Raw genomic sequence first — 26549 nt, 5'->3', positions numbered from 1 at the left:
GATATCAAAATAATTTACCCTGCGTAGATCTTGTTGGAGCCGTCTCTATCTAAATTAGGTTTCTTTGAAAATGGATTCTATGTTTGGTGTCAGGGTTCCCAGGGGAACCCTTAATGGATAGGCTGCTCTCCTCACGTGTTTCTTCCTATCAGTTTCCTATCTGTGGGAACAAAGGATTTGACACCCTGAGAGTGGGACCCCCAGGAGAGAGAGGGGATCAGTCAATCAGCCGTCTACCTGGAGACCCCCATTTCCCTGATGCGCTTCCTGCTTCAGGTCAGGGACAGGCCAGTCCCCAAAGTGTGGAAGGTCAGGCAGTCTCCATCTGGGCTGGAGAGAGTGACTTGCATATTCATTTCTTCAGCCTGAGCCTGTGATCCCTGCAAAGAAGCAAACCTGAGTGGTGAAAGTGCCTGATGAGCCTCCCTTGGAGTTCTTCCAACCTTCCTCCCGCTCACGCCCTCCCCGGGCTCTGGCACTCCCACCACCTCTGGGACAGGTCCCCTTGGAGGGAGGTGAGAAACAGTCAATCAAAGGATTCTGGAGCAAGTGCTGACCCCTCCTCCCCTACCCAGGGCTGGCTGGTCACTTGGGCCCCACTCGAATAAGACATAGGGAACAGTCATTTTGGGCTTGCTATGCCGTGCCTTCCTCCCCAAGGAGGGGCTCGCGTCCCACTTTACGTTGATGGTCAGTAGCCAGGGAAGCAGGGACTCCTGACCAAGCAGTGTGAAGCCACCCAACACCTGGTCCTCGTCCACCCTGGTTGGTCACCCTTGCTCAGGACTAGCAGATGTTCGTGGGGGACGGGGGTGTGTGGGGAGGTATTTCCTTGGCAGACGGTCACCTGAGAGGACTTGCAGAGCAGTCAGAGAGGGTGGCCCCCTCTTACAGCAGATTCTTTGATTTTAGGTGAGGACGTGAAAGGGTAAATCCCTGAGCCCTGCAGTCTTATCTCCCGCCCTGTCGTCCCTGCACATCAGCCAGAGGGTTAACCATAAGTGGGCGCCCGTATGGCCGCTTTACTGATGCCACGCAGGTAACTGATGCTAACATGTCTTCTCATCTTTCTTTCCTCTTTTTCCACTTTCCCACTTGCCCTGCTGTCTGAGCCGGCCCCAAACCTTCTAATCCTGTGGGTGGATCACTGGCCTCCATCCCCCAGGCCTCCTGTGTGGACTGTACTGTGTTTGCCTGAATGCTTCTTGCAGAGTTGGGGCCTTGCAAGCAGAAACTACCTTAGCACCAAGCCCTGCCCTACGGGATGGGACTCAGAGAGTGGAACTGTGCGTGAGCTTGTATTGAACCATTTAGGGGGTCTCTCTTTGTTACTGGGATAGAGAAGAAAGATGAGGGCAAGTCCTTTGTTTTTAAAGTAGCCTTAACCTTTGACTCTCGCTTCTGCTCCTGTTATTTCAGACCTAATGAAAAGGTTAAGTCTCAGTTAGACAAGATAGAAAGTCAGAACTATTTTGCCCCAAAGGATATTTTATGAAAGATTTTTGCAAACTATTTGGGAGACTCACTGTTGTCTTGGTAACAAGCAGCACCCTTTACACTGGCCCCTGCTAAACTTTGTTAGATGGTTTGCATGGATTTTCCATTTATTGAAATCCTCTTAATTGCTCTTTTGGGGGCATTGACCTGACTATTCACTGACTGATGTTTCTGAGGCACCGAGGAATGAGCCAACTCACTCTGAGTTGGTTCTGGCCTGTGGTGCAGCCTGGGCAGGACCTGCACTTGAATTCATGGAATGTGATGATTCAAGGGCCCTTAATCAGTTGCTCCAATAGCGTGGTGCTAGGACACCCTGTGATTTGTAAGAGCGAGTGGACATGACATGCTCACTGTTGAGGGAGAGAGAATGGCTGTAGCCAGTGTTTTGAAATGCAAGGAAATCAATGGCTGTACAGTGAGCCTGGCTGAGATGAGAGCTGGGGGCACAGGACGTGTAGGAGAGGAGATATTTCCTGGGCCTTGGATGTTCTGGCCTTAAAAGGCTCCTCGGAGATGGGCTGTGCACGTGTTGTCTACCCCCGCCAAAGGTAATACCATCCCCGTAGAAGTTTGCTGGATGAGATTTCTGTGAACAATGACCAGGATCAGAGATGAAAAGCTATTTGAAGTAAAAGAGCTTGAATTGGATCTCACATCTCTGCCCAGGTCCAGGATTTGTGAAAATGAGGGAGGGAAACCAGAATGGAAGAAGTTCCTTTTGACAAGGAGAATAACGTCTTCTTGGACTATTTCCACGGCAAATTGTCACCAGTGTGTACGTGGCGGTCCCCTTTTATCAGTCACTTTTAAGTCCTGCTCATCCCAAACTCCTCCCTCTTGCCTTCGCCCTCCACCCAAGGAGTGGTCATGGTTAGAGGTCAGGCGTCAATGAACTTAATCTATCAGGAACCAGGGAGTAAATATTGTCAACTTCATGGGCCATACAGTCTGTCCTTAACCACCCACCTGTGCCCTGATGTTCGAAAACAGCTTCAGACCAGATATAAACAAGCAGGGTGTTTCCAATAAATAAAGTTCCAATAAAATTTAATCTACACAAACAGGTATCTCTCAGGGCTGTAATTTTCCAGTCTCACTGAAAGGTCAAAGGGGGCTAATATTGAGAGTCAGAAAGAGATATTAGCTTCATTTCTCTTGGAGCTGTCAAATAACTGCAGTGTCTGGTCCTTAAGAAAATAAAAAATATGAGAAATTTAAGCACACATGTTAAAATTTTAAATATGTTGATTGAGATTAGCCAAAATACAAATAAGTGTATGAGGGCTTAGGTAAGTGAAATTGCTGACAGAGGGTACCCTGGTTCTTAGCTGCTGGTTGTACCCACTGCTTTGGCTTCCCCCCTACAGGCATCAGTCCTCACTGGTCTGTCACCTTTCGCGTGTATCCTCAGGTTTGTGGGATGAATGGGAAAGACCTGAGGTAGAATTGACCTGCCCTGAAGGTCCCTACTTTGTGCTCTGAGATCCTGTGACAGGCATCACTGTATCCGTCAAGCATCTCTCTGCTCTCAATGGCTCTCACGGGCTCTGCAGTCGGGAGTTATTGCTGCTGCTGCTACTTTGTCCTCCTAGAGGGAGGGCAAAATGTGGACTGTTACTTTGTCATCACTGTATTTCCTTTCCCCACAGAGAATCCTAATTTAGAAATTCTTCCAAGCTAATGACCTTCATTGACTTACCATCAACTTGCATGTCAGCTTTAAAAAGCGTTAAGCCTCTAGGGCTAGGGGACCTATTACTATTCCGGTCGTCAAGATAGGGAGTGAGTATTGCCCTTGATCCTCTTGGTGTTTCTCCTCTCGCTCATGAAATCTTCAGGGGCCACCTGGGGAAGGATGGGAGCGGGGCAGGGCTGGCTTCTGCCACAGCAGCTCCCCTTTTGGGGGCTGACAATATTTTCATGACAGTTCCCCATCTTTCTGCCCCTGTGTTTGTTGCAGGAATAAAGGGATGAGGACTCGACTGGGATGCCTGTCTCACAAGTCTGACTCTTGTAGCGATTTCACAGCCATTCTTCCCGACAAACCCAACCGTGCTCTAAAGTGAGTAATAGGGCCACACTGCATCCCCAGAGTGTCAGCCGTGGGATGCTCACGCTGGGACTATACAACCCCTTCTTCTCTGGTAGATGGCTGAAGAGATGAGCCGAGTGACAGTAACTTCCAGTCTCTTGGCGGCTTCTTTTCTATCTTTGAACACGAGTGAAAGAATATTTTCCTTTTCAAAGCATATGGCTTCAAAATTCAGAATAGGGACCCTCCTTTTTCTCCTAAGAAAGCCATATTAAGCACCACTCTTATAAAACTGCAGTGAAGAATACTTCTTTGTTCTACTTAATTGTCAACCTGAGCTTCTCAGTTTGGAAACACTCAAATCTTCTCTTAAAAATCTGCTTAGGTTGAGATGATCTGATTTCAGTGCCTATTTTCTGTGCAGGCACTGTCTTAAATGACGTCACAGACAGTACCTCATTTAACCCTCATGGGGCTCTGTGATGGGTGCCATTATCCCCATTAAAGAGGCGAGGAAACAAAGCTGACAGTAACAGATGGAGTCAGGAACTCAGCCTCACTGTTTTTGTTTCCAAGTCCAGCTTCTCTTCTTTGTGATTGTGATATGTTAATTAACTAATTTATTAAGGAGAGGTATAGTTGGCTTGGTGGCTCACATGATAAAGAATCCACCTGCAATGCAAGTTTTGATCCCTAGGCCATTAAGATCCCCTGGAGAAGGAAATGGCAATCCACTCCAGCATGCTTACCTGAAGAATTCTATGGACAGGATTGTGGCAGGGGGTCACAAAGAGTCAGACATGATTGAGCAACTAACACTTTAACTTTCATAGTTGGTTTACAATGACATCTGTTTTCTTTATTTTTTTAAGTTTGCTTTTAATTTATTTTGGCTGCCCTGTGCAGCTTATGGGATCTTAGTTTTCCTGCCAGGGATTGAACCTGGGCTCTTGGGAATGAGAATACTGAGTCCTAACCACTGGGTTGCCAGGGAATTCCCCTACAGTGGCATCTTTAGAGGATGTACTTTCTTAGTTTTGCCTTTTAGACTGAAAGCCAACTTGTTAAACTTACGGAATCCCAAATCTGAGATTTTTCTATCAGCTATTTCAGAATGTATACATTTCTAGCAACAGGATTGCAGGAGTCCAAACGTGGTCTTCATTTGCCCTCCATTGTTTTGATTTGTTCTCATGAGCAAATCTCAGTGGTGGCTGAGGGAGAGGAGGTCATTGCAGAAAGATTCAAGACAGATGTTTCTTATTTCCTAGGAGACTATCCACAGAAGAAGCTACAAGGTGGGCGGATTCCTTTGATGTGCTTCTCTCCCATAAGTGTAAGTAAAATTCAGGCTTCATCATGTCTCGACAAATCATTCATTTTGTAAAAGATGAACCCACCATGATCCAGGTACTGTGCCTGGTATTCCAGACAGCTCCAGCCTCCACCCTCAGAGAGCCTGAGTATAGACAAGAAAACATAATTTAAATGCTCTGGGAAGAGGGCCCTTATTTTCTGTTTTCTGAGCTGAAAATTTGGTCCCAAGAAGCCTTCATGTCTCAGCGACTTCAGCAAGAAAGAATTTGACTTGGAGAGTTGGAGTGATGGGTTCATTGGGAATGAAAGTCTAGATTCCATGCAGATCTTGCTTTTTAAAATTAAATGGCCTCCCCCCAAGTCTCTGGAGAGCCTGGGGTTACTCATCAGTCGAAAGAATATTTTGTGCATTTTGTTATTGACTTGGGTTGGCAGAATTTTGAGTTTTCTTATCCCTCCTTATTTGAGGGGTTTACTACCCCAGCTGTATTATACCCGCAACTTGGCCGTAAGTTTTATTAGTACACACTTCTGGCATCTTTCCTCTTCTGTTGCCCTGTTGCCTCATCTCATAGGCCTTCTGTTTGCCACAAAGACAGAAAGAGTTGTGCATTTTGCCATGAAGGAAGGGCATTTTGATGGCAGCCAGACTTTTCAGCTCTTGCTTTTTTTCTCATCGCAAGCAAGTCCAAGTTCATTTTGCTTCACGTCCTAGTGGCATGAAAAACAAGGAAGTGGGAAAGCAGAGGTAAAGGAGATGGAAGGGTTTTTTGAGGAGAAAATAAGGTTTTACACAGGCATTCAGTGCTCCCCGTGAATTTGTCTTGTTGGTATTAGGAATCCTGACTGATCTGGGAGCAGGAGGGAAGCTTTTGGCATGGAGTGTGGAACACGATTTTGCACCGCAAAGTGAAGGGCATTAGCTGATATATACTTGTTTTCCGGATTCTGACCCAGCTCGGCTACCAGATTGTTGATGGCCTTGACGGGGTTGCTCGGTCTTTAGAAAATGTCTTTAAAAGTGACTTCGCTTTCATCTAGAGGAGCAGTTCCTTCTAACCATATCCTTGGCCCTAATACTAATTAACAAATGCTTTTGAATAGTTTTTAAAGTGAAATGCAAAATTTAAGAACAAGCACATATTGTAGCGAGTAATTTTGTGAGACAAATAGTCATTTTAGTGTTCTATGGATTATAGTTAGGAAGGAAAATAAAGCAGAGGCGATACAGCAAGTATAACATATGGCTGTAACCCCAAACAGCAAACTTCTTTGGTGAATATGCCAAGGCAATGGCGTATGCGCGATAATACTTAGGATTTGACAGTAACGGCCGTTTTTTTATGGGGCAATTCTGACTTATTTTCTGGAGTCACATTAGGCGGCTAAACAAGTGTCACGATCAATTTATGCCTTCTTTTCTGGCTGGATTTGATTCAAGGTCATCTTGAAGTTTGGTTTCTATTTCAGCCTCATGACTGACTCAGTTTAAGTCCCTGAGGCTGTTTCCTCATTCTTAAATGGGGATGGAAATACCTGTGTGCCACCTGTCACCCGGGTGTGAGAATCTTCACGAGAGGTCACCTTTAGATGATTTTGGGAGTCTCTATGCAAAGGTGTTTTGTGAGAATACGGTGGAATTTCTTTTAAGAATGGAATTTTAAAAGAATTTTTCTCAAATGAGAAATAAACATGCCTTGAGAATAAGACTGCAAATTTTGCTGCCAATGATTAATGAGAAGCCTTTACAGACAGAGTTTATGGTACTAAAGCTAGTGGATGGATGCTCAGGGTATATTTGGATTGCTTTAGTGGTGAGACTCGGAGATTGAGAGATTTAATTGTATTTGTTTGATTCAATTACTTTTAGAGCTAAAGACACTTGGTTCTGCTCCTTTCACAGATACTTTGGGTTTCCAGGAATGAAATAACAATTTTCTGAGAGGAAGATTTCACTAAGGGGTTACAAGGTGACACCAGATTGCCTCTTTGTGTAAAAAAAGAGAAAAAAACGGTACAGAAATAGGCTTTTTGAACTTTGAAGTTCTGTGATCCTTCTTGGAATCTGATGTTCGTGTGTGTGTGTGTGTTTTTTTTTTCACTACAGAAATAAAAAGCCGACAGAGTGAATGTCTTTGAGAAGCAAGGGACTTTCATTTAGGGGCCTCTGGCAGAATTTCAAGGTTTTAAAACTTGAACACTTACTCCCCATGAATCTGTGGCGGAGTCAGAGCCCAGCCTATCTCCAAGAGTGCAACTTTCTAAAAGTCTAATTAATTTGGGTTAGTATTATGACTCAATTAGGCCTGATTAAGCTTTTCCAAAGGGATTACATGTGTGCTGGTCTCTTAGGAGGGATAGCAGTTGATCAGAGGTGTACAGGAATTTAAACAACAAAATGTCCTAAAAAGAAGAGAGAATGACTGAATGACTGGGCTCCAGGAACATTTGTGTTGGTCTAGAACACACTGGCTGGTAATTCTCCAGGCAGCTGTCCTCCCTGCATATTCTATTTCAGAAAACTCAGATAATTGTTCTTGTTCCCATTCTCAGTCGACAGAGCATCTCTGCCATCTTGCCCTGCCTGGATGTTTTCATTCTCTCCAAAAGGTGAACCGAGTCCTCATTACGGACAAAATCTGTGCTAAGTTGCTGATGGGCAAGGTGCTGCAAGATGAACTGGACTGTCCTTCCCTGGTGGAGAATGCAGCCTTCTGAGAAAACAGACAATAAAGATACAGGCAGTGTGCTTAGACTTGGGTGGGGTGAGGGGGGAGTTCAAGATTTCACATAGGACCTTGGCATCCAGTGTTCCTCTTAAAAGCTACCTAATCTGTGTTAGAGGTCCTTACCAATCCAGAGTAGAAGGGCTGCTTTCGGTTTAGAACAGCGGTCCCCAACCTTTTTGGCACCAGGGACTGGTTTCATGGAAGACAATTTTTCCATAGACTGGAGTGGATGGATGGGTGGAGGGGTTGTTTTGGGGATGATTCAAGTACAGTACATTTACTGTGCATTTTATTTCTATTGTTATTACATCAGCTCCACCTCAGATCATCAGGCATTAGATCCCAGAGGTTGGGGACCCCTAGTTTAGAGATTTGTTCCATTTAATTGGGGAGCGTGTTTCTGCTCACACTAACTGGTAGTTAGACCTCTCAATTTTGACCCTGCTCTACTGCTAAATAGCAGGATGGCCTTGATGTAATCCTTCATTCTCTTGGAAAATCTGTTTCCTCATCTCTACAGTGAAGGATCTGAACTCTAGATGGCTGGATTGAGTTCTGCCCTGTTGTTCTAGGAGGCTGTCTATAGCAACCACCAGGATTGGCAATCACTCGTCACCTACGGCAGGTGGTTTGAGTCAGCACTGCCTGCAGGGTTATATAAAAATGCTTTAGAGGTGAAATGGCTTGAGCAAGCAGATGAGAGGCGAGGGCACCTGTGTTATGAAGCCTTCTCTCCTTGGCAGGATCCCACTGGACAGGATTGCACCTCATGGATTGAAATCTCAGGCAAAAAAGAAAACAACTTTACTAAATCTTAAACCGTAGAATAAAAAAAGCTGGGATGCAAATACCTGAAGCAGTTTTATTTCCAATTACATTTGCTTACAAAGGTAGTACAGAGCTGAAGAAGAACCCGTGGCGGTCTAGGAGATAACTATTTGCTAAGTGCTCTTTTTCTTTTTAACTAACAAATGAAAAATGAAATTGAAACTGCTGATGGCTTCATTAGATAGAGAGGGATTTCTAATGTGCGTTAATTTGGCATCTTTTTCCTGTTCAACCAGTGACAATTAGACTTGGTGCCTGTGAGTGTGCACGTAGTCTGTCCCTGGGGGTGTGTGCATGCGCCCACCTCTGCAGATCAGACCTGGGAGAATGAAGCCTCCCAGCTTGTGGGAAATCTCTGACAGGTTGCTGGAGAGTACAGAATTGTGTGTCTCCTGCTTTTCTTCCTCATGAGGTTCAGACATATGCTTATTATTTGTCAAGCTTTTAGTAGGACATTCAGTCCTTAACTCTGAATTGATTCTCTCTCCTTCCCTCTGTCCCTCCCTCCTTTTTTTTTTGTTTTTTGTTTTTTGACATGAAAGTTGAAATTCATTCCAGTTTTAAGGTGAAGGTGGAGGCCGCATTCCTTTCCCCTTCCTCTCACTTCTTTCAGCCTGATCCCCAACCTGGATGACAGAGCTCCCCATCCTGGGTCTCTATTTGGCCCTTGTCTTGGTTTCATTGTTTGCAGAGCATGAAGGGTCCAGACTGACCTGTCCCCAGCAGGCCTAGGGAAAGCGAGGTTCATGGAATAGTATAATTGAAAGCTCTTTTACATTTGCAGAGTTAGTATTCATCTCTGAGCAAAGGAGAGCAGTAAAGAAGCTTTTAGTTTAATGAAAAAATTAGCCCCTTTGGAATAATGATTGAGATACAGAAAAATAATGATGTGACCTGGTCACATGGCACCCAAGCAGAAAACCCCAAACAAGCAGACACTAAAATTATCAGCTCACAAAATTCCACACTGGTTCGTCCAAGTGGCCTTTAGCTCTAGAATGTACAGTTTAATAATCAGATTTCCACTTGTCACACAGGCCTCCCCTCATTCCTCTCCAAGCCCTAAGGTTCTAGAATAGTGTTACTCAAAGTGGGATCCATGGAAGGCTGCATCAGCAGGGGATGATTCAATGGGAGCTTGTGAGAAAGGCAAATTCTTGGGTCCTGGCTCATACCTACTGAATCAGAATCTCTGCAAGTAGGGGCCCGTAATCTGTTTTTTCTCTATACACGTGTGTGCTCAGTCATGTTCAACTCTTTGCAACTTGGTGGGATTATAGCCCACTAGGATCCCCTGTCCATGGAATTCTCCAGGCAAGAATGCTGGAGTGGGTTTCCATTTCCTCCTTCAGGGGATCTTCCCAACCCAGAGATGGAACCCACGTCTCTTGCGTCTCCTGCACTGGCAGGTGGATTCTTTACCACTGTGCCACCAGGGAAGCCCATTTTTTCTCTAGGCCCCTGGTAATGTTGATGTGCATTGAAGCTTGGGCAACACTGCTCTCAAATACAAGTAGGGAAAACTATGAACCTGGAACATCTTGGTGTGGCAGGTGGTTAGTGCTTTCCAAGAGAAACACTAAAGACTGGACTTCAGTTCTCCAAGATTCTCAGGCAACACATCCATTTAATGGGGCAGCGTCCATGTGTTGCAGAGTCCTCATATATAGCAGACATGGTAGAGGGTATTCATAATAAATAAATACGGCAGGTGTGCTTTCTGGATAAAGTGAGGATAAAGGTTAGAAAGAGATACTCGAACTAGAGATGGATGGAAAAGAAACTTCTCTTCCTCCTTAGTACCCTCTCTGTTGTTGTTGTTAAGTCATTAAACTGTGTCTGACTCTTTCGCAACCCCATGGACTGTAGCCTGCCAAGCTCCTCTGTACACAGGATTTCCTAGGCAAGAATATTGGAGTGAGTCAACTTTTCCTTCTTCAGGGGATCTTCCCAGACATGTGGGATCGAACCCATGTCTCCTGCATTGGCAGGTGGGTTCCTTACTGCTGAGCCACCAGGGAAGCCTGCCACCCTCTCTACATTGCTATAATTTTTACTTTCACCCACCCAGGAGTATGGGTGCATTTAGCCTTTATAGAAGAAGTGCCAAGAATATATAAGGCAGCTATTAAAAGCTCACTGGAAAAGGTTTGAATGAAAGCGATTGGACACTCATTCTGTTGCTTACCAGCTGTGACCTTTGGTAAATTACATAACCTGTATAAACCTCGCTTTCTTCATCTGTGAAAGGGGAATGCTTAGACTTACCTTGTAGAGTTATGGCGAGAATTAAATGTGATTGTGAAATGCTATGCGTGATGACTGGTGCATAGTGGGGCTCCATGAAGGATAACTATTATTATTTTTGTTATAACTCAACATTAAATTCACTGAGAACAAATGCATTTTATGACTCCTATATGCTAGAGATTGTGTAAGCTCCTTGATCCCATAGGCAGCTTGAGGTTGAACTCGGTGGGTAGGATGTGGGTCACATTAGTATCACCAGTGGGCTTATTTAGATTTCATATTACCTCCCTCTACTTGCCACATGAGGCTTTGACATCCTTTCCTCATAGCATCCCAATTTCCTCTCAATGTATGTGAGAGAATCTGCCTGGAGATGTAGTTTTTTCTTTTTTAAATTTAAATAACATTTATTAACAAAAGTATTGATTTTATTTTTAATTTTATTGGAGTATAATTGACTTACAATATTGTGTTAGTTTCTGGCATACAGTAAAGTGAATCAGTAATACGTATGCATATATCTATCCTTTTTTTAGATTCTTTTTCCGTATAGACTATTACAGAATATTGAGTGGATTTCCCTGTACCACACAGTGGGTCCTTATTAATTACCTCTTTTATGAATAGTAACACGTGTATCAATCTCAATCTCGCAATTTATCCCTCCCCTCCTTAGCCCCTGGCAACCATTTGTTTGTTTTCTACTTCTGTGACTGTATTTCTGTTTTGTAAATAAGTTCATTTGTATCCTTTTTAAAGATTTCATATATAACTGATATTATGTGATTTGTCTTTGACTTACTTCACTCAGTATGACAACCTTTAGGTCCATCCATGTTCCTGTGAATGGCATTCTTTTGTTCTTTTTTATGGCTGAGTAGTATTTAGTGTATATACGTGCCACACCTTTAGCGGGAGGTAGTTTTTAAAAGCCCAGTAGGTGAATCTGCTGTGTTTCCTCTTTGAGAGTCTTTGCAGTATTGTTATATCAAACCAGCTAGACAAGCATTCCCAAACACTTAATTTTGGAAATCTTTTAAGCTGTGGACTGTGTACATGGGATGTGACAATATTTCTCTTGTCTTTACAGTTATTTGTGGGTGCTAAACGTTTACTCTATTTGGGGCACATCTCCTTTTTCGCATATTTAATAAAAAAATATTCCTTGCTAATTTCTTATAATAGTTGCAGATACAGGTTCTATCATGTTCTGTTACTTGACTCAGTTTTTGCTTGATAAAATAAGAAGGAACATTGGACTAGAAGTTTCAAGACCCAGGCTCTCCTTTCTCTTCAGTGACCACATCCTAGGAATAAGAAACTGTGGGACCCAGGGCCTCACCATTTCCTAGTGTTCAGTGTAGGGCTGGATTGTAGTATCTCCCATGTCCTTCCTGACTCAAAGACTCTAGCAACTAAATCCTGCTACTTCATAATCTATCATCTTCCTATATATACACTAACAAAGTGGAGATCATTGAAGAAAATTACGTTACTCACAAGACTGAAGTACAATTAGCATACTAATTGCTTGCCAATAAATGTCAAGAACTGGAAATAGTTTGTTCTCTAAATAATCTTCCTACCTAAATCTTCTTAGCCAAAGTTATTTGCTTTAAAACCTTCATTCTGTAGATAACATAAAAGGAAGGCTTTGATCCTGGTGGTATTCTCATCACAAATTTCAAATTAGTAAGCTTGGCTCTGAATCAAAGAGGTTTTGATTTGCCGTTAGTGTATGTATCCTAGATTTTATAAATGTATATTCCTCTCCTCTCCTGTCTGACCTTGGACTCATGCATGAGCTTATTTTTTCCAATTGGTCAGGGATGCAAGAGGACTCTGGTCTTTGAGACTACTACACTTTAGCAAACAGAAAGCTTAAAAAAAAAATCATTCTTGTGATCTTGTATTTTTCCAAGCCTGGGGACTGAGTTAGGCTGCAGCCCACCCCCACTGACAGCTAAATCAGGACTCCTGGACCTTGAACTGTTACCTAAGCCCCCCTCCCCGCAGCACCAGCTGCACTGATCATTCATAGTGACCCAGTTTCTTTTCTTATGTAAGCACCCTGCATCAAAGAACTAGAGGGAGGGTGCCGGCAGCAGGCAATGTGTGCGGCCACGGGTGTGTTCTTGGAGATGCTGTGCATGCTTGGGAGGACGTCAAAATTCTGTCCCATGTTCCAGGAATTCTGGTCACCAGCCTTTCCTTTCCTGTGACTTGATAGACACGAATTTCAAATGTGTCTGATGTCTTTAGAACTTTGACTTAGAGTGTTATACAGAGAAAACCCAGTATGAAAGGAAAAAGGAAAAAGGAAAAGGGTGGATCCGCCTGTTTCTCTCTCATTTTCCTGAACTGTTTCTCACCCATCATCTTTAAGTTACCAGGGTCGTTTTTCTGTGTTAGGCATTTTTTTTTTTTTAATTGGAGGATAATCACTTTACAATGTTGTATTGGTTTTTGCCATGCAACAATGTGAATCAGCCATGAGTATACATCAGGCATGTTATGTTCTGTCCAATGAGTCCTTAAGCCAGCAAAGTACAGGAATAATGGTCACAAACATGTATGGAGCAATCACTGTCTTGGTTTCAGACTCTGCATCCTCTTTACACGTATTAACAGTTTCACGGGGTAGGTACTATTAGCATCTGCATTTCACGGAGGAGAGAACTGAGCCTCAGAGAGTCTAGTATCTTGCTCAAGGTCACACTTAACTAGTGTGTGTCAAGCCAGAACACAGTCCCAGGCAGAATAGCTTCAGGACTCAGAAGTCACTCTTTCTGGCTGCCTGGAATCTGTGGGGGTAGTGAAGGGGGGACTCTCTTTCTATGGGTACTGGGGAGGGAAATGGGTCTGGGAGGCCCCAGGGAGGGGCGGATGTATGGCTGGGGCGGGAGTAGGGGGAGGGCAGAGGAAGCACGGCTAATAAAGCAGGTCACTCTCAGAAGCCAGTGGAGGCTATGAGCCTTTCAGAGATGAAGTGGCATCTTGCATTTTAACCAGCTGCAGTTTATGGACAAGCAGAAGGGAAGGAGAGGGTCCTGGTAGAGAGAAGGAGAAAGAGGGAAGGAGGATCAAAAAGGGATGGAAGACAGAATAGAAGGGAAAAGGCAGGGAAAGATGCTGAGGAATCAGGGAGAGGGCCAGACAAAAGATTGCTGGGAGGAGGTGGGAGGTGATAGCAGTGGGAGGAAAGGATGTAGATGGGAAGAAGAAACCCTGCTGTAGTCCCATAAGCTTCCCTAGCTAGGTCACGAGATCAGCAAAGGTGGGCCAATTCGGGGTCAAGCGGTCTGTACACAGCAGGGAAGGGGAGGGGCTCCTGCAGTCATGGGGGTGGGAGGCTTCCACCTGCATCTCAGGGTCCTTTTTGCGGGATGAAACTTCTCTTAGCACAGTGACCCTCCTCCCTACCTTGCTCAGAGGCGGCCCTGGGAATGTAAAAGGGGGGTGATAGGCTGTGCTGAGAGGGGAGGGGAAGGAAAGGAGGAGGGCTGCAATCCCCAGGGTGGGTGCAGGCCTCTTTCAAAGACACTTTTCGGGACATCTTTGCTACAGTACTGCTGTTCGGGTCCAGACCCTCCCAGGCCTTTCTCTCTTCTTCCCCCATCTCTCGCTGAGCTCCTCCCTCGGAATGCCATGCAATTTTAAGTACCATATTTTGCTTTGGTTCCCCTCCCACGCCCTCTGAAGCCTCTGAAATGCAGGCAAACACATTTTGGATCAAGGTCACCTGGAAGGATGCACTCGACAAGGTCACTCAGCTGTGCTGTGTGATCGTGTCCTGGGGCCGGGGTGCGGGAGTGTGTCTGTCTGCTCTGTGAGGCACCCCTGCATCCTGGGAGGGACACCTAGGGCGGATATCGGAGTTCAGCCTGATTCAGATTATGGCTGGTAACTGGCAGCCTCTGTGGGAAACACAGAGGAGCAGGTGGCAGACGTTGTCTTGCTGGAGAATCCCCAGCTCTGTGGGCCAAATGGTGCCTTTGCCCTGGTGGAGCGCTCTTTCATCATACTGTCCAATTTGGGGTTATTGTTCATCCCACCTTTGGAGGAAGTGATAACGTGGGACCCACCAATGGTCACGAGAGGACAACAGGCAGAGTGGGCTCTGAAGTCATGTAGATGTGTGTGTAAATCCACCTTCCACCCCTCACGGGCCAAATGACCACAGTCATTTCACTTAAACTCTCCAAGATGAGAAGACCTGGGCTTCCAGATGTTAAGGTGTTTTTTCCAAGGTCTCACAGGATTCAAACCCAGGCTGTCTGACCCCAGAGCCTCTGGCTTAGTAACAGGCCTGGTGTAGAGGTTATGTGAATTGATAACTGGCCTGGGCACCATAGAACTTGGCCTGGGCTAAGTTCTCGATGTGTGATGGTGAGGAGGAGGAGGATGGAAAGCCATCGACGGAGAGCTGTGTGTGATGCAGGCTGGTGATTGTGGTGGAAGCCTGGGGTGGAGCACTAGCCTACCTGGGAGCGTTCATCAGATCCACCACCCTCACTTACAGACCAGGGTGCCGAGGCTCGGTCAGGTTGAATGTGCTGATTACCAGCGGCCTGCCTGTGACCCGAACTGGTGCTCTAGCTGAGACTGCAGTGCTCTTACCCTAGGTAGGATGGGCGGACTCACCAGGCTGCCTGACAATCTGAGTATGAGCCCACCATGCATTTTACTCCAAACCCCCCTCCCCATGGAGTCTGAGCTGCTGTAACTCCATTGGATTCTCCTACCAAAGCACATCCCTCTCTCCGTGCTGTTCTCATCTCTCATACCCTTCCGCCTCCCTTGGTGACTTTTTTCATCTTCTCTCCACCTCCTCTGTTGTCTTCACTCCTGGAAATGTCGTCACCACCATGCTCTCCAGACCTCCTTGGCTTGCACTGTGGTGGCTGTCCTCTCTAGTCATCACTGGCGCAGGCAGGCATCCCTTGGGACCATCATGCAGGGCTGGGGACTGGACCACCAGCCACAGAAAAATGCTGGCTCTGCAATTTGGCCTCCTTGCCACTTGCTAACCATGCGACCTTCAGCAAGTTATTTAACTTCCCTAAGCTTCATCTTTCTCTGCTGTGAAATGAAGAAACTCTCAGGACCTGTGCTGTTTATTTGCTAGGAACAGCAAATGCCATGAGGCGCACAAAGCATTTGGTGCTGTGTCTGGCCCAAAATGTGTGCGCAATACAATTGGCAGGGAAAAAGAAATGCAAAAAGGCAAAATGGCTGTCTGAGGAGGCCTTATAAATAGCTGTGAAAAGAAGAGACGTGAAAGGCAAAGGAGAAAAGGAAGGATATACCCATCTGAATGCAGAGTTCCAAAGAATAGCAAGGAGAGATAAGAAAGCCTTTCTCAGTGTTGAGTGCATAGAAATAGAGGAAAACGACAGAATGGGAAAGACTAGAGATCTCTTCAAGAAAATTCGAGATACCAAGGGAACATTTCATGCAAAGATGGGCACAATAAAGGACAGAAATGGTATGGACCTAACAGAAGCAGAAGATATTAAGAGGTGGTGAGAATACACAGAAGAACTATACAAAAAAGATCTTTACGACCCAGGTAATCACGATGGTGTGATCACTCACCTAGAGCCACACATCCTGGAATGTGAAGTCAACTGGGCCTTAGGAAACATCACTATGGACAAAGCTAGTGGAGGTGATGGAATTCCAGTTGAGCTCTTTCAAATCCTGAAACATGATGCTGTGAAAGTGCTGCACTCAATATGTCAGCATATTTGGAAAACTCAGCAGTGGCCACAGGACTGGAAAAGGTCAGCTTTCACTCCAACCCCAAAGAAAGGCAATGCCAAAGAATGCTCAAACTACGGCACAATTGCACTCATCTCACCTGCTAGTAAAGTAATGCTCAAAATTCTCCAAGCCAGGCTTCAGCAATACGTGAACCGTGAACTTCCAGATGTTCAAGCTGGTTTTAGAAAAGGCAGAGGAACCAGAGATCAAATTGCCAACATCTGTTGGATCATCAAAAAAGCAAGAGAGTTCCAGAAAAATATCTACTTCTCCTTTATTGACTATGTCAAAGCCTTTGACTGTGTGGATCACAATAAACTGTGGAAAACTCTTAAAGAGATAGGAATACCAGACCACCTGACCTGCCTCTTGAGAAATCTGTATGCAGGTCAGGAAGCAACAGTTAGAACTAGACATGGAACAACAGACTGGTTCCAAATAGGGAAAGGAGTACATCAAGGCTGTATGTTGTCACCCTGTGTATTTAACTTCTATGCAGAGTACATCATGAGAAATGCTGGGCTGGAGGAAGCACAAGCTGGAATCAAGATTGCTGGGAGAAATATCAATAACCTCAGATATGCAGATAACACCACCCTTATGGCAGAAAGCGAAGAAGAACTAAAGAGCCTCTTGATGAAAGTGAAAGAGGAGAGTGAAAAAGTTGGCTTAAAACTCAACATTCAGAAAATCAGGATCATGATCATTCAGAAAAATTCAGATCATGGCATCTGGTCCCATCACTTCATGGGAAATAGATGGGGAAACAATGGAAACAGTGACAGATTTTATTTTGGGGGGCTCCAATATCACTGCAGATGGTGACTGCAGCCATGAAATTAAAAGATGCTTGCCCCTTGGAAGAAAAGCTATGACAAATCTAGACAGCATATTCAAAAGCAGAGACATTGCTTTGCCAACAAAGATCCGTCTAGTTAAAGCTATGGTTTTTCCAGTAGTCATGTATAGATGTGAGAGTTGGACTATAAAGAAGGCTGAGCACCGAAGAATTGATGCTTTTGAAGTGTGGTGTTGGAGAAGACTCTTGAGAGTCCCTTGGACAGCAAGGAGATCTAAACAGTCCATCCTAAAGGAAATCAGTCCTGAATATTCATTGGAAGGACTGATGCTGAAGCTGAAATTCTTAATACTTTGGCCACCTGATGTGAAGAAATGACTCATTAGAAAAGACCTTGATGCTGAGAAAGATTGAAGGCAAGAGGAGAAGGAGATGACAGAGTATGAGATGGTTGGATGGCATCACTGACTCGATGGACATGAGTTTGGGTAAACTCCGGGTGTTGGTGATGACAGGGAGGCCTGGCATGCTGCAGTCCACATGGTCACAAAGAATCAGACACGGCGGAGCGACTGAACTGAACTGAACTGAGGGGTTATTTTAAAAATTCCTCCTCTAACTTCTAAAAAGTTTTTTTCTTTTTAACCTTCTGCTTAGCCTCCTCCTTTTCAAGTGTCCCAACTGCTAGTTCCTTTCTGCTCTCCAGGTTCCGGCCTGGAGCTGATGCTCCTGTCCTTGAATGATGGGCACACCCCAGAACTAAAAGGTCTTACTCCTTTCCCGGTGCATCATAACCTTCTCCAGGAACTGAGATCTATGTCTTCACAGTGGTTTGCTCCTTGGAAGAAAAGCTATGACAACTAGACAGCATATTCAAAAGCAGAGATATTACTTTGCCAACAAAGATCCGTCTAGTCAAAGCTATGGTTTTTCCAGTAGCCATGTATAGATGTGAGAGTTGGACTATAAAGAAGGCTGAGCACCAAAGAATTGATGCTTTTGAACTGCGGTGTTGGAGAAGACACTTGAGAGTTCCTACCAGATTCCTACTCTTTTTTCCCAAGTAGCTGTTCTAAACTCTTTCTACTCTCGTTGGCATTCCCACTTCAGCACACACTACACTTGTAATTATTCAACTGATTATTTTGTTATTTATTTACTTATTTATTTTTGGCTACCCTGGGTCTCTGTTGCTCTGAGCAGGGCCTGCTCTTCGTTGTAGTGCCCCGGCTTCTCATTGCAGTGGCTTCTCTTGTTGGAGAGTTTGGCCTCTAGAGTGTGGGCTTCAGTGATTGCAGCGCACAGGCTTAGCTGCTCCAAGGCATGTGGAATTTTCCAGGACCAGGGATCGAACTCATGTTCCCTGCATTGGCAGGCAGACTCTCAACCACTGGACCACCAGGGAAGGCCCTGAATTAATTATTTTAAATGATTGCTTAGTGTCTGTTGCACCAGACTAACTTGGAGTTCTGTGAGGTTGTGACGTTATCTGATTTGCTTCTACCATATCTCCAAAATCTAGTGCATGGAGGCAGACCACCTGCAGGGCTTTCACCCCCTCCCCCAAATTAAGAAGAATATCAAGGCTGTTCAAATCGATGCATCTCAAATATGTCCCTCCCTAAACTGTTTGTCTCCTTCGACCCCTGCCCCTCTTTCTCTACTTTTGACTCTTAGGAAGTCAACTTCTTCTACTTCTTCTTGATCCTTCTCCTTCTCTAGAATTTGCCTTTACCAGATACTATGCTTTTCCCCTTTAATTGTTCTCTTCCCTTGCTCTTCTTTCCCTTCTGCCCGCAAACACATCTGGAAAGATCCTGCTTTGGAGCCATATGGACGGTAGGGAAACTTGGCTCTTCTTACCAACTGTGTGACTGGAAGTTTATCTGATCTCCGTACGTTTTAATGTGGAAAATGGAGAGTGGGTCATTTGTGCTATCTGTGGGTCAGCACTGCTGTGAAATTACACTGAGCTGCTGTGTGTGAAATCTCTAGCCCAAAGCATGGTGTGGAGTAAATACATGAAACTCTGCCGCAGATGCTAGATAAATAAGTAAGAAACTTATCTTCAGTTCATACCACTTTTCCAGCTAACATCAGATAGGACCTCCTTCTGTATCCTGCTTCCAAACTACAGACTTCCCTGCATCCACACACAGCTTTTCTTCTTTCTCTCTATCATGACATTGTTCTCTGGCCTTTCTCCTGCCTTCCTGGAGACAACATTTTATCAATTAGACACTTTCTTTAAAAGAATTATTTATTTAGATTGCATCAGATCTTAGTTGCAGCACATGGGATCTTCACTGCAGTATGTGGGTATCTCCTTAGCTGCGGCATGTGGAATCTTAGTTCCCTGACCAGGGATTGAACCCATGTCTCCTGCACCGGAAGATAGATTCTTAAACACTGGGCCACCAGGGTAGTCCCCTCAATTAAACTCTTTTTGTTAGCTTCAATTCCTCCTGCTCAACAAGTATTTTCTGGCCAGATCAACATTTAATCATACCCAAGACAGCAGCAGGCTCTCTTGGAGAAGGAAAGGGCAACCCATTCCAGTATCCTTGGCTGGGAAATCCCATGGACAGAGGAGTCTGGAGGGCTCCAGTCCGTGGGGGTCTCAAGAGTCAAACATGACTTAGTGACTAAACCACCACCGAGGCTATCTTACCAAAACCCCAACAGACAGACAGACAGACAGACGGACAGGCAGACACACCCCTCAGACTTCCTGTTTCTCTCCAGCTATGCTCTCTGATCTCTCTACTCCCTTTCTTGGAAGAGGCATCTAAATGCATTGTTTCAACTTCCTCCCCTCTCACTCACCCCTGTACTTAACCACAATATGACTAGGGCTCTCATCACACCACTGTCACCGTTCCTGCCAGTGGTTGCTGAATCTTGCTGCTGAGTCTACCAAGCACTGCTTCTCAGAGCATCTCTACCTTGGTCTCTGGGTAGCACTGGACATGGTGGCTACCTTCCCCCTGAAATGGTGGCTCCCCAGGTCTTTTGGAGGCCTGTGTCATCCTTCTGTTACCAAGTGCAAGTTTGCTCTGCACATCACATGACAGGCCAATGAACCCGAGAGACAGTGATTGAGGCAAGGAAGAGACTTTAACTGGAGAGCTGGCTGACGGAGAAGACGGCAGTCTAGCACCTCAAATGACCATCTTATGGGGATGGTGGTGGTCTGGAAGCCAGTCTCTTTTATAGATCAGAGATGGGGGAGGTGAGCAAGCAAAGCAAAAAGTCCATTAATCTTGCAAACATCTCCCAGAAATGCAACCCTTAGGCAGGAGATGTGTTCATTTCTTCCTTCCTGCCATCCACAGGTGGACAAGGTTCTGAACCAAGGCACTTTAAACAATCAGGCAGAAGGGCAGGATTCTTGGGGACAGACCATTCTGTGTGGTTATGATAATAAAAGGAACAAAAAGCAAGTCAACGAAACAGTTCCAGTGTGGAGTCAGAACTGGCTGCTTCTCTGCAGCACTTCTCTTTCTGGCTCCTTCACAGGCCTCTTGGTGTATGTGTATCTTCTAAGTAGGCTCAATAATTTTAGCATTAGTAGTAGTAGTAAATATTAGTCTTAACTATTTCTGGTTACTCTAACGATGTTTCTTAACTGTAGGCCTCTGCTTGTGTGACTTGCCTTTCCTGCCAGTCTCTTCTCCCTCTTCCCCTCTGCTTTCACTTAACTTCCTTCTCAGCTTCACATCTCAGCCTAGAAGCTTCTTCCTCCTGCAAGACTGCCCTCTTCTCCCCAGCTCTGGCACAGGCACTCTTCCTGGGTACTTTCACAGCAACCTACGCTTTCCCTATCATATCACTTATCATCTATACCATAATTACCATAATTATGTTATCTTGGCTCAAATTGCTCTTTTACTGCAAGTTCTGTGGCGCTTAACTGTGCTTATGTTTTCTGCCTAGGCTCCTAGCAGAATGCCTGGGTCACATAATGGGTGCAAGAATAAATGAGCGAATGAGTAGAGATGGTGTTACTGTTGTATTAGATGGGAAGTTAACCTATCTTATATTTTTTAATGCTGCGTGTTATTACTTGTGTGAACTCAGTCTAGCCACTTCTCTAAGCATCCATTTCCTCATCGATTAAGTGGAGAGAAGTAAAGCAATGATCCTGAGAATACTTTGCGAGTGTTATCTCCTTTAATCCACACAAAGACCCAGCAAAGCTGAGCTCTGATGCAAGGAGATAAGGTCTGTACCTTGGGTAGTATGAGGCCAGACAGTTTCCTTGGGAGGGTGATTCTCGCTGATACCGTTGAGGAAGGTGGCGAGGTAATTTTCTTTATCTCTGCTTGCTCACAAGCACCTGTTCTTGCTTGATGAAAAGCAAAACAAAATCTAACAGGAGCCACAAACTTTTCAATTAGAAGAATTTAGCCTCTTCTGGTTTAAAAACAACAGGCTCTTGAGAAAGTAGCATTGACATATATACGCTACCATATGTAAAATAGCTAGAAGGAACGGGCTGTCCAGCACAGGGAACTTGGTGCTCTGTGATGACCTAGAGGGGTGGGATGGGAAGGAGGGGACTTAGGTATATATATAGCTGATTCACTTCAGTGTATAGTAGCAACACAACATTGTAAAACAATTAGATTCCAATTAAAAAGAAAAGAAAAAAACCCAGGCCCTTCCTAGTCACTCTTCTGAGTCTCTTCACATTTGCTGCTTTAGATCACTGCAATGTTTTAGGGTCCCCCTAACTTTTTCCTTCCATACCCTGACCACAGTGGGAAGGCACAAGGGCAGGGCCTCTGGCCTGCATCCTCCTCACGCCATGGATAGGGTCCCTGGCTCTGGTCACATGTGGACTGATCTCTGCCCCGAGGTCACTTTGCTGGAGCAGACCCCCCACCCCCCACCCCTCACCTCTCATGGGCACTGATTCCCCACCGCCGCCCCCCCCCCCCCGCCCCCGAGGCTCCCACGGCAACAGGTGGGTGTGGAAACCTCTTGAACACCTCTTTGAGACCTTGGAGGAGACAAGATGTGGCAAAGAGAGCACCCACAAGGGATATTAAGGACAGGAATTTTATGATTTGTTCTCTAACATATCCCAAGACTTTTAATAGTACTTTGTACATAAATAGTTTTTTAAAAAAAAGTTGTTGAGTCGAATGAATGATTTTTAGACTCTCTCTCTCTCTGCCTAATCATTGCCAGGCCACTGTTTCACATGCACTTTGATCCTCAGGGTTATCTCGCCTTTCTATTCCCTCCTCTCAGGGTTTTGACCCCAAGGCAGGGATAAGGGTGAGTGGAGCCCTGAGTAGGCCTCTTACCTGACTCTAAACTGTGTTACTCTCCTCCTGCCTGGTATAGCAACAGTTTTATTTCCATCCTGCCTGATGCAAAACAAATTTATCTCATGTTCTGCTTTCTCTAGGCTCCTTATCTTACTGTTAAGGTGACCGTGTGTCCTGGTGTTTGCCTATGGCGGTCATGGTGTATGCCCATTCTTCCTGTGTAGTTAACAAAAGTGGTCCCCTTCACTCTCAGAAATGTCCTGGCTAGGTGGTAAACATCATGGCCAACTCTACCTTTGTTAAACACTTTAAGGTCAGGCATCCAAACTTGTATTTCTTTGTGATTTAAGGTTTAGGTTTGGGAACCCTTTTCTCTCCCAAGTTCCTGGCTCTTACAATTAAAAGTTTTGGTATTTATAACTATGGTTCCAATGTGGGCAATAAGATGTCTATTTTGAAATAGATGTTTTAATTAGAAATAAAAATGTTTCAGGAAAGTAAAACAAACATTTAAATATGTCACCCATGTGGCTGGTGCCACTGGTCCATGGAATGAAGCTGGGCAGTGGCCAATCCTAGTACATAAGCCTGGACCTAGGCTGCTCAGGGGAGTCCATAGGTACTTGTTGGAGAAGCGGTGTGAAATGAACCGTGAGATTTCAAGTGGTATATATATATATACTGCTATGTATAAAATTGGACTTCTCTGGTGGCTCAGGGATAAATAATCTGCCTGCCAGTGCAGGAGAGTAGGAGATGTAGGTTTGATCCTTGAGTCGGAAAGATCCCCTGGAGAAGACAGTGGCAACCCACTCCAGTAATCTTGAATCTGGGAAATCACATGGACAGAGGATCCTAGTGGCTACAGTCTGTGGGGTCATAGAATTAGACACTGTTTAGTGACTACACAACAACATGTATAAAATAGATAACTAATGAGAACAGATTGTAGACCACTTAAACTTGTCCTCAGTGCTCTGTGGTGACCTAAATGGGAAGAAAATCCAAGGAAGCTGGGATATATGTATATGTGCGGCTGATTCATTTTGCTCAACAGCAGAAACACAGCATTGTAAAGCCAACTATAATAAAAAGATTATAATACTATATACTATATATAATACTAAATAATAAAAAATCCAATTAAAAAAAACAACTAAAAACTGAAAAAAAAGAGTGAATAAAAACTTGTTAACATATTGTCCTTCTAGTAAACTTTAGAAAAGAAATGAAACATTATAGCCAGAATCATTTTTTACCAAATACAGTCTCTCCTTTGCTTTCAGTTGTATCTGCCCTTTCTCTGGGGACAGTTGGTAGAAAGCAATAGGTCTTATTTGATTTGAGGAGTGTGCGTTAAGGGTTAGGATACTTTATAAAAACTCTTTGAAGATGAAAATATCAGCCGAATGCATAGACTATCAATGAATGTTGTTTCTTTTTCCAAATATGTGTGATAACACTGCTCTGATTCTGATCAGAAGGTCCATTTGGCAATATGCATGACATTAATTAAGAAAAATTAAGAAAGGCTATGTTAATCATTAAACCATTTGGTAGAAAAATTATAATTGATCTTAATTAAAACATATAATTTGATAGGCAAGCTTTTTTAAAATAAAGGATCCATGGAATTAATCATTAAAGTATGGGACCTCAAAAGTTTGTAAAAAGAGGCTGAGCAACCCTTCCATATAATAGGATGGTTTTACTGACTTCACAGCAGTGGGGTGTTTATTTTCAGACATTTTTCTGATATTAATAAAGGATTTGTCCTGAGGCATTCACACACCCCGGCCCACCCAATTTGTCTTGTGACAGATTGTTTTTTTCAGGTTGGTTGACTTGGATTGGGCGAGAATGAATTCCATATATTACTTTGGCCTCATTAGAAACACAGGCTCACCAGTAGACCCAAGGGACAGCCAACTCTGCGTTACGGGACAGGCAGTGACCACTGAGGGCTGATTAGAAGTGACCAGGCCTTCCCAGAGTCGTTATTCCTGTAGCAGCCTAATCAATTCTCTGGAACATCCCGGTGATCCTCTAATGCGGAGCACGGCTCGCCTCTGAGGGTGCCTGTGTGTTTAAGAGAAGAGAATCTTCAGGAGGATGTGGAGGAGGATCAATGGGGGCTGGACAGTGGCCTAGCTAGGGCCACTCTTGCGTTCTGACCACCTTTCTTTCTTTCTCCTGCAGTTCTTGAACTGAAGCCTCTCCCTATTTCTCTTCCTTTCCACACCCCTCCACATCCACAGATGGAGTGGCTGCCTTCCGCGCCTTCCTGAAGACGGAGTTCAGTGAAGAGAACCTGGAGTTCTGGTTGGCCTGTGAGGAGTTCAAGAAGACCAGGTCCACTGCCAAACTGGTCTCCAAGGCCCATAGAATCTTTGAGGAGTTTGTGGATGTTCAGGCTCCGCGGGAGGTGCGTTGGCGGTGGGGTCTTGTCAGACCTCAATCCATAGCCCTCTCTCTTTGAAGGGGTTTGAGCCAGGTTTGACGGGGGCTTTCTTCTGAACTGAGCCTCACTGCTCTGATGACTCTTGATGAAAAAAGGGATCACTTTTAAGGTGCAGAGCCCAGGGATTCTATAAAAAGGAGCTCTATTAGGAGTATTTTAGCTGTCTATCAGTTAAATGTGTGCCAGCAGGAACTGTGTTTCTATAGGGATTCTGCAAGATAGATGCCAATAAATCTGTGTTAGTTTTCCTAGAGGAAGGCAGCATGGCTTGATGGAACAAGCATGTACTTTGGAATCTTGTTGCAACATTAGCTCCACCACTTACTTTCTGTGTGATCTTGGTCAACTTACCCTGTTTCTCTGAATCACATTTTCCCAAGTGTAAAAGGGTATAATATCACCTCCCTTTCAAGATTACTATGAGTATTAGGGGTCAAATACCTAGCCAATATTTGCCATTGCTTATTAATGAGTGATTACAGTCACATATTATTTTATGGTATTTCATTTATTATAATTACTTATAATGGTAATATGAATTTCTGTGTACTGCTATTCTGAGTTATAAACCAGGGTTTTACCTGGGAGGGTTTTATAGAAGAAAAATATTTGCTGTCTATGAATTTAGATGCATTATATATGTAGAAGTCTTCAATTATGCTTTGACTTGGGACTCAGGAGGTCTTTGGCCAATGGCCAGAATACAGCAGGCTTCTTATAAATGTTGGTTGGATGACAGATGTACATTCTTAACATAGTCTTTCTCCCCAGGGCATTTGTTTCCTTAGTAGCTGAGAAAGGACAAATGGGCAAGTTTACTTTAGGGAACCCACATTAATGCTAGTCTCTGGTTTAACTCTTGGCCTGACATTGGGAAGACTTCCGGATTGAGGGTTGAGTAATTTGGGCTTTTTTTACCTTGACTGTTACTAACTTTCCATAGTACATTAGACCAGCTTTTTTTCTTTTTTAACATTACACACTAAATTTTAATAGCAACAGGGAATAAAAGTGGGGAAGTGAGTGGGAAAAGAGTGTTCAGTCGCTCAGTTGTGTGTGACTCTTTGTGACCCCATGGACTATAGTTATCCCACCAGGCTCCTCTGCCAATGGAATTTTCCAGGCAAGAATACTGGAGTGGGCTGCCATATCCTACTCCACAGACCAGCTTTGATAACTCATTTCTTCAGTATCTTTATAAATTGGAATGAAGAATATTTGGTCTTTAGACCTTACAGGACTCTTCCTGGGGTCAAAAGGGATGACTTTCATGAAAGCAGTTTGAAAAGTATGAATAACCTTAATGTATTTAAGATGCTGTCATGAATAATTATTAAGTAGGACCAGCTGCCAGGTGCCTTGGCCCTTGAGGGCCTGTGATGATGTTCTCTGCTTGTGTCTCCAGGTAAACATAGACTTCCAGACTCGAGAAGCCACGAGGAAGAACATGCAAGAGCCATCCCTGACTTGTTTTGACCAAGCCCAGGGCAAAGTACACAGTCTCATGGAGAAAGACTCTTACCCCCGGTTCCTGAGGTCCAAAATGTACTTAGATTTGCTGTCCCAAAGCCAGAGGCGGCTCAGTTAG

General features: G+C 44.4%; 1 protein-coding gene across 1 annotated transcript; it reads left to right on the top strand.

Moving 5' to 3' along the window:
- The first annotated feature begins 1013 nt into the window (after positions 1-1013).
- On the top strand, positions 1014-26549 carry RGS8 (regulator of G protein signaling 8). Its single transcript, XM_068986275.1, has 5 exons — positions 1014-1039; positions 3461-3562; positions 4804-4868; positions 24759-24925; positions 26367-26549. The coding sequence occupies exons 1-5, from the start codon at positions 1014-1016 to the stop codon at positions 26547-26549; spliced, it is 543 nt and encodes a 180-aa protein (XP_068842376.1).

This window comes from Capricornis sumatraensis, chromosome 14, assembly GCF_032405125.1.
Source record: "Capricornis sumatraensis isolate serow.1 chromosome 14, serow.2, whole genome shotgun sequence".
Classification (NCBI taxonomy): Eukaryota; Metazoa; Chordata; class Mammalia; order Artiodactyla; family Bovidae; genus Capricornis; species Capricornis sumatraensis.
Note: the sequence above shows the minus strand (reverse complement) of the source record. Positions and strands in the feature narration are given on the sequence as shown.